Below are 16,163 nucleotides of genomic sequence, written 5' to 3'. Positions count from 1 at the left end.
AAAAGGCATAAATGACACAGGTCAGATTTGGGCGAATGTAAGCACTGCTGGAGGAGTGAAATGTCAAAGAAGTCAAGACTAATGTCAAGCCCCAAGGAAAGGAGGCTAAGGGGCAGAGCGCACCTTAAGGTAAAGGCTCAGCAAACCTGAAACAGAGGCGGCTGAGGGCAGAAAGGGGTCTTGAACTGGGAGTAATTCCAATAGTTTAGGATTTGGGTAAGAGCAGAGGGATGAGGAGAATGGTAAGCCAGGCCTGGGACCGAGGCTGACAAGCAGGAGAATCTGGACAAGCACAAACATGCTCTGTTGGGCAAATGAGAATTTATTTGGGCAGGGAGGCCACTACTATCAGGATTTAGTTTTGTGTGTGAGGCCTGGGAGGTGGCAGGATGGGGTCATTGTTAAGTTTGCAATGGGTCACATTAGGAGTTGCCTGGCCCTGATTATCACCTTTTTTTTCCTGTTTGGAGGCCTTTTATGAACTTAACCAGTTAACCAGGTGTATGGAGTGACACATTCTTTCCTGCAACTTTGACAAGAATCCTATTAGCAGCCCAGCCAGGGAGACACACCCAGAGACAACTGTGAAGGCGAGGATGGTGAGTGGAAAGGAGAGACGCTTGGAGGGCAGCCTAGTCCAGCCACCAAGAAGCACATTATTTTATCTCAGAACCTTAGTTGTTTTCATCTGAGGAATGGGCATAAAACTTATTTGCCCTCTAGGATTCCTATTATAAGAAAGTTCCTGGTACAAAAACAGCATTCAAAAATATTCTTTTACCCTTTCTCCTTTTGTTTAGCAAAATGACTGAAATAAAATTTTCTGCCTGATCTTACATAGTAATGCCACGTGGCAACTTCAAATTTTTCTTCTGCAGCCAACCAAAGCAAGGGTGGGGGAAGATTAAAAGCTGAGATTTAAAACAAAACAAAACAAAACAAAAACTAAAATTCATTTTTAAAAAATTTATTTATTTTTAATTAGTGAATCACCGTGAGGGTACAGTTACAGATTTTTTTTTCTTTTTGGGTCACACCCAGCGATGCTCAGGGGTTACTCCTGGCTTTGCACTCAGGAATTACTCCTGGCAGTGCTTGGGGGACCATATGGGATGCCGGGGATCGAACCCGGGTTGGCCTCGTGCAAGGCAAACGCCCTACCCGCTGTGCTATCGCTCCAGCCCCACAGTTACAGATTTATACACCTTTGTGCTTATGCTTCCTTCATACAAAATTCGGGAACCCATCCCTTCACCAGTGCCCATTCTCCACCACCAGTAAACCCAGCATCCCTCCCACCCTCCCCAATCCCATCTCCCCCCACCCCACCCTGCCACTGTGGCAGGGCATTCCCTTCTGTTCTCTCTCTCTAATTAGCTGTTGTGGTTTGCAATAAAGGTGTTGAGTGGCCACTGTGCTCAGTCTCTAGCCCTCATTCAGCCCGCAACACCCATCCCCCGCATGGCCTTCGACTACATTATAGTTGGTGATCCCTTCTCTGAGTTGCCCTTTCCCCAGAATGTGAGGCCAGCCTCCAAACCATGGAGTCAACCTCTTGGTACTTATTTCTACAATTCTTGGGTGTTAGTCTCCCACTCTGTTATTCTATATACCACAGATGAGTGCAATCTTTCTATGTCTGTCTCTCTCTTTCTGACTCATTTCACTCAGCATGAAACTTTCCATGCCGATCCACTTATATGCAAAATTCATGATTTCCTTTTTTCTAACAGCTGCATAGTATTCCATTGTATAGATGTACCAAAGTTTCCTCAACCAGTCATCTGTTCTGGGGCATTCGGGTTTTTTCCAGATTCTGGCTATTGTAAACAGTGCTGCGATGAACATACATGTGCAGATGTTGTTTCGATTGTACTTTTTTGCCTCTCTGGGATATATTCCCAGCAGTGGTATTGCTGGGTCAAATGGGAATTCAATATCTAATTTTTTGAGAATCGTCCAAATTGTTTTCCAGAAGGGCTGAACCAGTCGGCATTCCCACCAGCAGTGAAGAAGGGTCCCTTTCTCCCCACATCCTCTCCAACAGCGGTTGCTTTTGTTCTTTTGGATGTGTGCTAGTCTCTGTGGTGTGAGGTGGTATCTCATGGTTGTTTTGATCTACATCTCTCTGATGATTAGTGATGTAGAGCACTTTTTCATGTGCCTTTTGGCCATTCGTATTTCTTCCTTGGTAAAGTTTCTGTTCATTTCTTCGCCCCATTTTTTGATGGGGTTGGATGTTTTCTTCTTGTAGAGTTCAACCAGTGCTTTATATACCATTGATATCAACCCCTTATCTGATGGGTATTGTGTAAATATCCCTTCCCATTCTGTGGATAGTCTTTGGATTCTGGTCACTGTATCTCTTGCGGTGCAGAAGCTTTTTAGTTTAATGTAGTCCCATTTGTTGATCTCTGTTTTTACTAGATTGCTTAGTTCCGTGTCACCTTTGAAGATACCTTTATCTTCAATATCGTGGAGGGTTTTGCCAACCTTATCTTCAATGTACCTTATGGTTTGTGGTCTAATGTTGAGGTCTTTAATCCATTTTGATCTGACTTTTGTGCATGGTGTCAGGTCAAGGTCTAAGCCCATTTTTTTGCATATGGTTGTCCAGTTAGTTGTGCCAGCACCATTTGTTAAAGAGGCTTTCCTTGCTCCACTTCAGATCTCTTGATCCCTTATCAAAGATTAGATGATCATACATTTGGGGTTGTGTGTAAGAATATTCCACCCTGTTCCATTGGTCTATGGCTCTGCCTTTGTTCCAGTACCATGCTGTTTAAATTGTTACTGCTTTGTAGTAAAGTTTGAGGTTGGGGAGGGTGATGCCCCCCATCGTCTTTTTCCCAAGAATTGAAAAAAAAAACCCTAAAATTCTTAATCAAATTTTGGAATGTTTACTTTAAATTGTTTTGTATAAAGAAATTCACAATTTCCCTGAAGGAAATACTTTATATTTTCCTCATGAGCTTAAGTTTGTTGTATTTTTTTTTTTGCCTCTAAATTAAATTCATTACCAATAACTGAGATGAGGGAAAGCAGCATATAGAAAGCAGGCGAACAGCGAGTGTATGGGAATGAGAAGACCACAGAGATCGGGTGGACAGAGTGTCAGGGAAAGAGAAGGCCACGTTCAGGGCCAGTTTTTGACTTTTCTAGACAGCTACACCTGCTTTCCCTAAACCACCCCTAAACACGCAGAGGTGGACAGCTCCTCTGACACCCGAGGGTGCCTCTGAGGCTGAGAGGTGGGGCCTGATAAAGGGAGAGGGCATGAGGAAATGCATCTTGTTCAAATCTTGCCTTTCAATTTCAAAAAGCGAGGGAAAAAAAAAATCCCACTTATTGTCCAACCAAAGGGCTGATTTCTCAGTTCTCCCGGGAGGAAAAGATACCTTGACTCTTGGGAAAGAAAAAGAAACCCTAGGCAGAAAGACTAATACAAATCGCTTTTTGTCGCAGGGAGGTGCGCGTGGGTGCCTGCGGGCGCGGGCAGCTGTGTGCGGGATGGGCGGCGGGGGCGGGCCGTGAGCGCCGGTGGCCGCGGGCGCGGGGCCGTGTGCGGGGCCGGGCGCGCGTCTGTGTGCGCGGGCGCGTCGGCGCGGGCGGGCGGAGCCGGGTGTGCGCGGGGGGCGGCGCGGACGCTGCAGCGGGCCGTGCGGTGCGGGGAGCCCCGGGAGCCCCCAGCCGGCCCCGCCCCGCCGCCCCCTCCCGCGCGGGGTCTGCGGCCCAGCCGAGGCGGCGCTCTGCGGCAGACGGGTAGGCGTCCGGGCCGGCCGCGGCCATGTGCAGGATGTCCTTCAAGGTGAGTGCGGGCGCGGGCGCTGTGGCCTTCGCCCCGGGCGGTGCATCCCCGAGTCCGAGCGTCGCCCGGGAAACGGCGGGCGGGGGCGGGAGGAAGCGGGGCTCCGCGCTGCGGCCGGCCCTCCCGCTGCCCCTCCGCGTCCTCCTACCCGCAATTCCCGCCGCACCGCCGCTGCCCCCTCCCCAGAGCGCTCGGTGCACCTTGAGGCGCGAGTGCCCAGCAGGCACTGAGTGGAGCCAGGATGGATGGCCAGGCTTCAGTGTTCAGAGGAGTTTATTCAAGCCATTCCCCTTGAGGGGCCGAGTGATAGTACCGCCCGGACGGTGCTTGCCTTGCACATGGCCAACCCGGGTTCAATTCCCAGCACCCCATGTGGTCCTCTGAGCACTGCAAGAAGTAATTCCTGACGGCAGAGCCCGGAGTAAGCCCTGAGCGCTGTGGGTGTAGAAGTCATTCCCCCCTGAGCCCACGTTTTAGGAGGAAAGTGAAGTTAGCCGACCTGCCCCGATTGAAAGTCTTTTAATAGAGTAATAGGGACAGTGTCTTGAGCCCCTTAAAATGTGCCTGACGGAGAACCGAGGGCATCACGTGCGTGTTCTGACTCACCAGCAGAACCTGGAGATGGTGCTTATTTGGTTCGTTCTTCCCCTCGCTGGCTCTTTTCTTTTTCTAAGCAAGGAAACAAAAACTTGCAGATGCCATGCCGTCTTGCTGAACTACTAAGTGAGTGGTGTTAAAATGGGAAGCTGAGTGTGTGTGATCCATGTCGGACGGCAGCTGATGAAGGCAGCTGTGTCCCTGGTGCGGTTGGTGTTATTTAGAAGGTCTCTGGCTACCATTTGGAGAAGGGAGCGATGCTGGGACACCAGTGAGGGGGTGCCAGGACCATCCTGTTAAGTTATACCAGGCCACAGTCTCCGTGTAGAGGACGGAAGGAAGGACAGAAGCCGACAAATCCAAGTGACTTCAACTTTTTCAGATCTACAGAATTCAGGGACTGCTGCGTTGGGGGATGCCAGAGAAATAAAGACAAAAACAGTTTGGTTGGTTTTTTTGTTTAGTTTTGGGGACACACCCAGCAATACAGAGGAATTACTCTTGGCGGTGCTGAGGGAACCATATGGGATGCTGGGAATTGAACCCAGGGTCGGCCATGTGCAAGGCAAATGCCCTATCCACTGTGCTATGGCTCCAGCCCCGAGAGAAAACAGTTTGGGACATAAGAAGTTGAAGGCCAGCTGGGAGTCCAAGTAGAGAAGCTGACTAGGTGCTAAGATGGAGCCCAAGAGGGTGGGCCAGGCAAAAGAGAAAGGTGAAGTTCAGGAATGAGCAGTGTTACCTGTCACTGAACGCAGGGGAATAAATGTGATTGCCCGGTAAGGTCACACAAAAGTGGAAAAGAGGAGGGCTTTAAGGACAGAATCTTTTTATTTCTTGGCTTTGATTTTGGGGCCATTCCCAGAGGTGCTCAGGGTTTACTCCTGGCTCTGCATATAGGGATCACGCCTGGCTGTGCTCAGGGGACCATCTAGGGGTCCAGGCTCTTGTCTGGGTCAGCTGCGTGCAGCGTCAGTGCTCTGCCTTCTGTCCTATCTGTCTGACCCCTGTTCGGTGATTTTTAAAAATGTTTCATTGTAACACCGTGAATTACAAAGTTGTTCAGAATACAGTTGTTTTAGGCATTCAGTATTCCAATACCAACACCACCAGTGTGACCTTCCCTGCACAGATGTCCCTAGTTTCCAGCCCCACCCTCAACCTTCCCCCTGGCAGTTGCAAATTTACTTTATATTGCTTATTTCCAAAAAAAAGGACAAATGGAATTATAAAAATATAAGTAAATAAAAGTCAATTTGTGACCATTGTTATACCTCCCAACTGGTGTTACTAAGGTCACTGGAGGACAAATCTTGCAAGGCGACTTTGGAGTGAGCAGAAACAGACTGGCCCGCGGACCTGGGAGAGCGCTCAGGTGGTGGAGGCTATCTGGTCTGTGAGGTGAGCGTGAGTGAGCTTGGTAAAGAGCACTGTGTGCCTGGTCTGCCAGCACCACTGTGCCCCATAGCCCTGGTGACCCTGAATCCAGCAGGACAGAGCAATATTTCATCACTGGCCAGAGCACAAGACTGTGAGGCTCACATGGCAGCCCTTATAAAAAAAAAAAAAGAGAAGTCCAGGGGCTGGGGCAATAGTCCAGTGTTCTCCTTGCCAAACACGGGTTCGATCTTTGGCACCCCAATATGTCCCCTGAACCTGCCAGGAGTGATCTCTGAGTACAGAACCAGGAGTAGTCCCTGAGCACTGCTGGGTGTGACCCAAACCATGACTTTCCTACCCCCTACGAAAAAAGTCCATTGAGAATGCCAGAGATGTGTGAGATAAACTAGAAGTATGTGCTGTCACTAGGACCCAGGCTCTCTGGCTGTCCACTGAAGACAAGAGCCGGGCTGAAGAGTCAATCTAGCGCCCACAGTCAGCTCCATGCAGTTTGTTTCAACCCTTCCTGACTGACCTTGTTTCCTTCCCATGGCCTCCTGTACTGATTGCCGTCCCCTCCAGTCTCATGCTGTGCCACCTCCATTTGCCCAATTTCCACCTGTGGCCCTTTAGAATATGTTGGTCGTCCTTGGGGGACCGCACGGCCCCCAGTTGAGAAACACTGCCTTAATGTGCCTTGCTCACAGCTGCGGAGCCTGGCATCCAAGGCCAGGTGCCAGTGGACTTGGTGTCTGGTGCCAGTGGATTTGCCAGCAGCCACCTTCTTTTTGTACCCAGCCTGGGAGAAAGAGGAAGCTCTAGTGTCCCTTTCTTATAATAATGTCGTCCCATTATTCATCGATTTGCTCGAGCGGGCACCAGTAACGTCTCCACTGTGAGACTTGTTACTGTTTTTGGCATATTGAATACGCCACGGGTAGCTTGCCAGGCTCTTATAAGAGCAATAATCCCATAAAGGTTCTGTGATTCTGTGGGGCTTCACTCATGCGTGAGTTTCAGCCCGAGTGTCCAGAAAGCGGCCCGGAGTGTGGTGGTGGCTGGATAGTGGAGTGACAAGTGAATCCCATAAAATGGGTTCTGCCCTCATATTCTCAATTTAACCTAACTTAACCTAATTAGCCTTGCCTCTGAATGCCATCACATTGAGAGTTAGGGCTTCCATGTATGAAGTAGACCAGGAGTGGAGAACAGACTTCAGTCCCTTACATAAATGACCCAGTCTCTGGAATATCATTCAGCACCAAAAAGGAATGACACAGGGCTACAACCTTGAAAACACACTCATTGAAAGACACCACAAAGACCACCTAATACAAACCTATTTCTGTGAAATTTTCAGAACTCCACAGAGACTGAGAGCAAATCAGTGGGTGCCAGAGACAGGAGCTGGGGAAGGCAAGGAGTAGTGATTGCTTATAGGTAATGGTTTCTTTTTAGGGGTGATAAAAACTATTCTGGAAAAGCCGGTGATGGTGGTATGATATCCAGAGAACAATAAAAAAACATCACTGGTGCTTGAAAGCTGCATTTCTCAACCTTCACCCTACCAATGCCCACTTCATCTGGCTTCCTTCCTGTGACTCTCCTGCCCTAACTCTGGTCTCATGTCATGGATCCCCATTTATATTATTTTCTCCTTGGCCCTCTTGGCATATCTTGGGACCCCACATGGGGCCATATGGGTAGCTGAGAAACATTGCCTTAAAACGATGAATTTTATAAAGTTATATCTCAATTAAAGTTTTTGTTTTTGTTTTTGTTTGCTTTTTTGGTCACACCCAGTGATGCTCAGGGGTTACTCCTGGCTTTGCACTCAGAAATTACTCCTGGCGGTGCTTGGGGGACCATATGGGATGCCGGGGATCGAACCCGGGTCAGCCGCATGCAAGGCAAACGCCCTACCCGCTGTGCTATCGCTCCGGCCCCTCAATTAAAGTTTTTGAACTGAGACTAGGCAGAGGAGGCTGAGGGTGTACAACTAAGTACTCACAAGCAGGGGTCGGGTGCTCTGTGGAGAGCAACCATTAGTTCTGGAGAGGCAGAGAAAACCTCCTCCACTTAGGCAAGAAGAAAGGTGGTGGGTTGAGTTTATATACTGTTGTCTTGTGAAGTAAAGGCCAGGACCAGGTTGAAATTTAGGCTGGGGAGAAAGGAAGGTGCTAGAATTTCAGTCAAGAGAGAATGTTCCAGAATGATCCAGAGTCAGCAGTTCCCTTGAGTGAGGCAGAGAGAGATTGAGTGACCTGAATATTGGAGGAGCAGTGGTTGCATAGCTGCCTGGGTGGATACCGGCAGGAAGAGATGAGGAGGGCCGATGAGGAGGGCCAGACCCCATTTCCATTCCTAGGACTAATAAGGAGAAGGCACAGCCTCTGCCAGGCTGGGTGCTATGTAGATGGGCAGAGCTCCACCAAGGCTAATGAATAAGAGGGGCTCCTTTCCCATAACGGGGGGCTGTGGGCCGGGTATGATAGGCAGCTCCATAGGCTGGAGCATAGACTTTGCATGCTACCAGCCCCAGGTCACATCTCTGCACCAAACGGTCTCTCAGGCACCACCAGAAGCGATCCCAGAGCTCTGAGCTGGGAGTTTCCCTGAGCATCACCAGGTCTGCTGCCCTCCCAAGAAACAATAAAAGTTGTTCGGGTTCTCCCAAAGATCAGCAGAAGGCTCAAAGGGAAGGAGGGCAGAGCACACACAGACACACAGCAGTGAACTAAGCCTGTATTAGTCTTAGCTAACATCGGAGCAAGCACATCTCAGTGTACCCACAGTCATTAATGGTTTTTAGGGGCCAGGGAAACTGGCTCAAAGGGCTGGAGCACAAGCTTTGTATGTGGGAGTCCTGGGATCAGTCCCTAGCACCACGTAATTGCTTCCTCTTCCCTCCAGTACCACTGGGTTTGGCCAAAAAAATCAGAGCGAGTGAGAGAGAGAGAGAGAGAGAGAGAGAGAGAGAGATTTTATTGTATGCTTTGGAAGGCTTTTTTACAATGCTGCATTTAAATTGCTTAGCCATGGGTAATATTTGATTTCTATTTCCCATAATTTTTCTGCAGCTGTCATCTATCATAATTCTTATATAGTGTAAAAATCGACCTACAAATTATTTCTCTGTGTCATCAGTATTTTGTGAATACTAAAATTTAGCAATTAATAAAGTTGACAGAATATAGTATACTTTGTAGATATTATATATTCGTTAACTTTGATCTTTGGAGCCATAAATTTACTTATTTGCTTTGTTTTTTGTTTGGGCACACCCAGCAGTGCCCAGGGCTTACTCCTGGATCTATGCGTAGGGATCACTCCTGGCTAACTCAGGGGCCACATAAGGTGCCAGGGATCTAAGCCACATGCAAGGCGAACACCCTTCCTGCTGTACTATTATTTCTCTGGCTCCTAACTTATTTGTTTTCATTGGTCCCTGAAAGGCTCCCAGGTTCTGGGTCCTCAAAGCTTTGTTTGAAAATCCCAGCCACGGGCCAGTTCCATGGGAGAATAACAGTCCAACCCCTTCTTGGTGACTCAGAGGCCACATACAGCATGTTTGCTTTGAGCTGCCCAGACCCTGGCATGTACTTTTTTTGCCATTCTCCATTACGTTGTCAGCAGTCACTTCTCACTGGTACTGGTTTGCCTTCAGTAAACTTCCTCTTTCAAAATTGGCAGTCCTTAATTGATTCTCCGGGGGGAAATGAAGCACACGTGCAAGTTGTTTTTCTAGTTAAAGCAAACTCCAAAGATCAGGCTTGAGCCTCTTTGTAGGATAAAGTTCATAGGTTTCTCGCAGCTATTTTAGCTACTCCACACTTGACCCGTGCAATCATGGGACTGTGGCTCGAGGGGTAGCCTCGTATGTGTGACTCCCCGAGTTCAGTCATCAGCACCACATCTGCTTCTCCCAGCTCTGCAGTAGCCCTTGTGGCCCTACTGCACCCCCTTCTGGGTACGGCCCCTAAAAAACTAGAGGAAACATTGTCTTTCTTGAGCATGTTTGACCCTGAAAAATAATGCCTCTCCATCCCAGTTCTATTTTCGTGGTAGAAGCTACACACGCCTTGGGCAGACAGATGTATAGGAAACCAAACACTTCCTCCTTGTTCTCAGAGTACGTAGGTGAGAGCATCATTGACTCCAACTTGCTGACTTACCTGGATGGGTCCCAGGAAATGAAATTAGCAAAGTCATTTCTATTTTTTCACAACTTTATTGGAAGATACAGTTTATGCATTGAAAGTGCTCGTTTCAGTGGCTTTTAGTCTCTCGATTGGATTGTGCAACCGCCAGCGAAATCCACTGTGGAATATTAGAGTCACTTCCACGAGGAATCAGGCACTCACCAGCAGCCACTCTGACTTCCCAGCTTTTGAGAACTCATTATCCACTTCCTGTCTCTGTAGATCTGCGTGTTCTGGACATGATGGCACTTTGAACATGGTGCTGAGTGCCAAGTTTGGAAAGGCTGGTGCTACATGGGCCGCCTCTAATTTGCTGTCTTGGGCAAACTTCTTGCTTCTTCTTTTCCCTTCCCTAACACTTGGGAAATGTATCCGTGCTGACAGCATTGGGACTAGACTTCTGTTTGCTGTGGGGACTCCAGTGCTGTGCCGGGGCCAGATCAGGACCACACTGGGCAGTGCTGGCATCAAGCCCATCCTCGTGCAGCCCCGTAAGCAACACCCCCGGCCTGGAGTTGCTTTAATGTTCTTTAAGAGCTGTAAAAACTTCAGCTCCACTGCACCAGGAGGGACAATGAATCAGACATTGTTGTCTGGCCAGCATTGTTTAATTAGACACTGTGTAATTAAATCAGAAACACACCAAAAGCATCCTCTGTACAAGGATTCTCAATCCATCAGTTCCTTATTTCATGTGACCCCAGACATTGGAAAAACTCATTACAGAGCAAAGCTAATATTCTCTCGATTAGCTCAGTAAACATCACTTGTATCACTTGTCATCCCGTTGATCCTCGATTTGCTTGAGCAGGCGCCAGTAATGTCTCCATTTGTCCCTGTTGCGTGCTAGTGTAGCACAATGATATCTGCTCGCTCCAGGAAGGGAAGAGCCTCAAATCATTCATTCAGGGTTTTGATGAAGAAGTTGGCCATCTTGTTGGTGGATGGCCACATGGTTTTTTGTTTGTTTGTTTGTTTTTCTTTTTGGGTCACACCTGGTGATGCAAAGGGGTTACTCCTGGCTCTGCACTCAGGAATTATCCCTGGCCGTGCTCAGGGGACCATATGGGATGCTGGGATTCGAACCCGGGTCGACCACGTGCAAGGCAAACGCCCTACCTGCTGTGCTATCGCTCCAGCCCCCACATGGTCTTTTGATGTCCCGTGGAATCCAGTCGGTAACAGTTCTAGTCCAGCAGTCATCTCCGAATCGCATTACGTGTCCGACCCATTGGATTTTCGAGATGCCTTGGCAAACGAGACAGTGTCCCTGATTCTTGACCGTCAACGGAGGTCTGAACTCTGGATTCCTTCTCACTTGAGTGAAACATGATACTCCTAGCATAGCTCTTTCTGTTCCTCTTTGGTATACCCGAATAGCGTTCTCATCCTGTTTTTGTAGGGCCCAGGTCTCTGAGGTGCATGTTAGTGTAGGAAAAATGGTGGAGTCGAAAAGATATGCCTAGAGCCGGAGGTTCTTCATCCTCTTAACCACTTTTTCAACGCTCTTGAAGGCGTTCCATGCCCATGCCGCTCTCTTCCTCCTGCACAGTTCTGGAGCCAAGTTGTTCCTCATGTTGAGTTCTCGACCCAGGTACACGTAGCTGCTGCATTTAGAGATGTTCATTCCATTGAGAGCAAATGGAACATACCAATACAATAATAATTAAAGCTCACCTTTTTCTTAATCCATCTGATTTGTATTTTGGAGGGTTTGAGACCACACCTGGTGGTGAGGAGGGGGCTGTTTCCAGCAGTGCTGGGGAACTGTGTAGGATCTGGGACTGACCTGGGTCTGCCACCTGCAAGGCAAGCACCTTAGCCCCTGTACTCTCTCCAGCCTCTAAATCCGATTTGAAAGCAATGGTTTCATTCTCTCTACCCTCTCATAGACCTTTAGTGCTCCTGTGCTAGGGACTAGAGATACAGAGTCAGTGGTAGGACTCGTGCTTTGCATGTCTTAAGCCTTGGGTTTGATCCCTGGCACTCTTCTTAAAACAAAAAAGTTAATGGCAAAATAATTAGAATCTCAATTATTCTGTACAAGTAGCTGTTCACCATCTGTGCTTCTGCTCTCATTACTTCCTATACTTAATTTCTGGTCCTGTGCTTATGAACGTCATTAGAGCCAAAATTCTGGCAGGGGAAAAGAGAGAGAGAGAGAGAGAGAGAGAGAGAGAGAGAGAGAGAGAGAGAGAGAGAGAGAAATAGCTGTAAGATAGAGAAGGGAACACCAAGTAAAATGTGGCTGGAGATCCCGCCTAGGAAGGCAGATGCATGCTGAAAGTAGACTAGAGACTGAACACAATGGCCACTCAATACCCCTATTGCAAACCACAACACCCAGTTGGAGAGAGAGAGAGATCAAAAGGGAATACCCTGCCACAAAGGCAGGGTGGGGTGGGGGGGAGATGGGATGGGGGAGGGGGAGGGATACTGGGTTTATTGGTGGTGGAGAATGGGCACTGATGGAGGGACATGTTTGTGAACATTGTATGAGGGAAAAACAAGTTCTAAAATGTGTGAATCTGTATCTGTACCCTCATGGTGATTCACTAATTAAAGAATAAAAACAAAGAATAACTGGGTCTGGAGTGACAGTACAGAAGGTAGGGTGTTGCCTTTTGTGCAGCCGACCTGGATTCAATCCCTGGCATCATATCCCAGCTGGTCCCCTGAGCACTGCCAGGAGTAATTCCTGAGTGCAGAACCAGAAGTACCCATAAAACCAAAAGACTTGGTAACTTTGTAACTTACTGTGATTCAATAAAAAATAAGTAAAGAAAAAAAAGAAAATGGCTGTAAGTTTATTATAATGAGGCTTTCTCACAGGACATAATATAAGGACCTCAAACTCTGGACCCAGGTGTGAATCCTGGCTCTGTCTTCCTAGTGCTGTGACCTGGAGCCATTGATATCTGCGCCTTGGTGTCCTTGCCTTAAAAAATGGAACCAAGGGAACAGAGAGAAAGGGTTAATATATTTTCCTTGCATGCACCTGATCCAGGTTTGATCCCCAGGACTGCATATCATCTCTGAGCCCCTCATCAGGAGTGATCAACCATAGCTGGGTACACCCTCCCCGCAAAAAACAAAAAACACCTTCCTTTTGGAGTTCTTTTTAATTTTTTCAATTACAAGGAGACACAAGTTACAAAGTTGTTGATGATTGTGTTTCAGCATATAATGTTCCAACACCTGTCCCTTATCACACCGCCAATGTCCCCAGTTACCCTCCCACACCCCACACCCCCGCACTTCTCTCTCTCTCTCTCTCTCTCTCTCTCTCTCTCTCTCTCTCTCTCTCTCTCTCTCTCTCTCTCTCTCTCTCTCTCTCTCTCTCTCTCCCCTTTCTCAAGAGTGCTGTTGGCTTAAGCTACACCTGGCAGTGCTCAGTAATCACTCCTTCACTCCTGGTGGGGGACCTATGTGGTGCTGGGGGTGAAAACGAGGTTGGCAGCGTGCAAGGCAAACACCCACTGTACTACCTCTCCAACCCTCCTTTGAAGGCCGAAGGGCTTCCCCAGGAGGATTCCATCCCACAGTTCTGTGCATCTTGGGGATCCAGGCAGTGGCAGATGGTGCAGATCCCAGAGGAAGGAAGGTTATGAGGGTTTACATCTGCAGGCTTGAAGGGGAGAGACCCGCTGTCGTCATTGCGGATTCCTCCCGACCCTCTCACCCTCTCGCGCGTGCATCCTCGCCCACAGACTGCCCACTTCGATACCTTAAATTTCTCTGTTCTGTCCTATTCTTCTATCCTAATAATGTCACCTCGCTCAGGGGACGTACCTGTGCAGTAGCCTCCTTGTAGACTCCCGCTCCTGGGGGCTCTGGGCCTCGATGCCCTCTGAGCTTGATTACCGCCTCCATCTTTGTGAAATGCAGAATGGATGTGATGTCTCCTCCCACCTCAGACACCAGCTGACCATGCCCATTGCATGCCCAAGCTAGGCCCAGATACTGAAGCCCAGTCCAGCACCTGCCTCCTTACCTGCAGGCTCTTCCCCTCCCTCCCCTCCCCTGCCCTCCCTCTCTCCTTCCCTCCAGGGTAGAAGGTTCCTGGCAGGGGTGCTCTAATCTCGCCCAGATTTATCTTTCCATACTTGTCTCAAGCAAGTCTTCTGGGGCTCAGAAGAAAGGACAGGGGAGATAAGCGTGCGGCCAATTTAGATCCATCCCTAGCACTCATAATCCCGCAAGCATTGCTGGATTCGGGCCCCACACACTTCAAGGTGATCCGGGTGATTCCCGTACCCAGGGGCCTGAGCAGCACCACATCCCCAGCCCTTACACTGCACCTCCAGCCCATATGGCGGGAAATCAGACAGGAACATCCGCCACCCCTCCAGCACTGCTTGTGAGATTTCACACACACACACACACACACACACACACAGACATGTTCAGTGTCAGGTCAGATTGGCCAGTCGCTGCTCGCACAAGTTTCTGGGCTCCTCTAGCACCTGTCACTTCGAGGAGTTGGAGTTTCCTCCCGATTTTCCTTCTGGGCTATTGAGACCAAGGTTAACTTGTCCTGCAGTCCTAGCCTTGGCCAGCACCACTGTCCTCAACTCATGCTAGTGACCACGTAAATAACTTGCCTGTGCCAGTTCGTTGGGGGTTGATGTTTTTGGGAGGGTGGTGGGAGGGGCTGGGCCTTACCCAGGGATACTTGGGCCCTACTCCTGTTACTCTACTCAGGAGCAATTCCCGGAAGTGCTCGGGAGACTGTTTGCAGTGCCCAGGAGACTGTTTGCAGTGTTAGTGCAAACAGGGTTAGCACAGACAAGGCAGGAGCCGTAACCCCTATACTCTCTCTCTCTCTGGCCCCACACATATTTTTAAGAGTCGTGAGGGCCATGCATTGACAGTCAGCGTTTCTTGAATGCTTACGCCATGTTCTATCCGTTTCATCTTCCAGCAGCTCCAGAATGAGGCATGACAGGAACAGAGAGAAGCTCTGCCTGAGGTCTAAGGACTGGGCGATGATAGCCTCAGGACTCGGCCTCCGCCCTCTCAGCCCTCCCCAGTCTCCCCCGTTCCTCCCTCTCCCAGTAAATCAAACTCTTGAAGGAGAACGAAATCTTCGCTTATTCTCAGAAAGGCCCTTTGGTAGACTCTTAGAGGAAGCTGGAATGTCTAGCCTGAACAGGAGGGGGGCCCTGGGGCTGGTTGACGGCTGCGCAGCTCTTGGCCAGAGGCTTCTTGTCCCAATCAAAGTGTGTGCTTTGCAAGTGGGTTTTGAAAGGCTTAAAGCAAAACAACACAATTACTGAAAATAAATGATAATTTATTATCCCTGAGCTATCCTCTTCCAGGAAAAGCCACCAGAGCTATTCCATGTTTCCTATTAAATTCTTGCGCAGATTTTACCATCCCAGGTTTATTTTTAGCCTCGTGCAATCTCTTTATTCAAGGGCATTATTTCATGATTTATTGTACACATCAGACCTATCTGCCCTGCCACTGCTTCGACCAGTTAGTAACAGCCTGGCCTGGTGGCAAAGCCCCGATCAAGCAGGGCCATGAAGGCCTCGTGGCCGTGGGTGCAAACACTCAGGTCTCCTGTTGCTCCTTCGTGGAGAGCAGATGCACATTGGCATCTGAGGGGATTTTCCCCCCTCTCCTAACTCAGCCAAGAAGCTATTCAAAGTATGTTTGTAATCCGCTTCTCCTCTCCCTCTTCACCATCCTCTCCTCCTGGAATGCACTAGAACACTAAGCCTTGCATTGGCCTAAGGACTTCTGAGATAAAATGGTCTCAACAGCAAACGCAGCTGCCCCCGTGCTTGTCGGTCAGAGGACTCTGTGGAGGAGCGGAAATGGTCGCTTGCCATTTTCAGTTTTGTGTGGCAGGGGTCAGTTTAGGTCCTGTGCTTAATTCCTTAGCCATATGCTTACAAAACATAGTGCATTAACAGGCTTTTGGGGTCAGCTAGGTGTTTGGGGTGGAGCTAAGCCCCTTCTCAAAAAAAAAAATGTTTTTATTTAACACTTTACGGAAAGTGTTGACTAAAAAAGTTTGACTTGGGGCTGGAGCGATAGCACAATGGGTAGGGTGTTTGCCTTGCACGTGGCTGACCCGGGTTTGATTCCCAGCATCCCATATGGTCCTCTGAGCACCACCAGGGGAAATTCCTGAGTGCAGAGCCAGGAGTGGCCCCTATGCATTG

The 16,163-nt window shown here is 48.8% G+C and overlaps 1 protein-coding gene across 3 annotated transcripts in view; it reads left to right on the top strand.

Annotated features, from left to right (window-relative positions):
- The first annotated feature begins 3,586 nt into the window (after positions 1-3,586).
- The window catches only part of ANKRD29 (ankyrin repeat domain 29), a 57,047-nt gene continuing 44,470 nt past the window's right edge, over positions 3,587-16,163 (top strand). For all 3 annotated transcript variants that reach the window (XM_055127340.1, XM_055127339.1, XM_055127341.1), the window contains exon 1: positions 3,587-3,808. In XM_055127340.1, coding sequence (XP_054983315.1) covers positions 3,788-3,808 — 21 coding nt within the window. In that variant the 5' untranslated portion in view covers positions 3,587-3,787. The remainder of the gene's footprint in view (positions 3,809-16,163) is intronic.

The sequence above is a fragment of the Sorex araneus genome, chromosome 2, assembly GCF_027595985.1.
Source record: "Sorex araneus isolate mSorAra2 chromosome 2, mSorAra2.pri, whole genome shotgun sequence".
In the NCBI taxonomy this organism is placed as follows: domain Eukaryota; kingdom Metazoa; phylum Chordata; class Mammalia; order Eulipotyphla; family Soricidae; genus Sorex; species Sorex araneus.
This window is presented reverse-complemented; position numbering and strand designations above follow the sequence as displayed.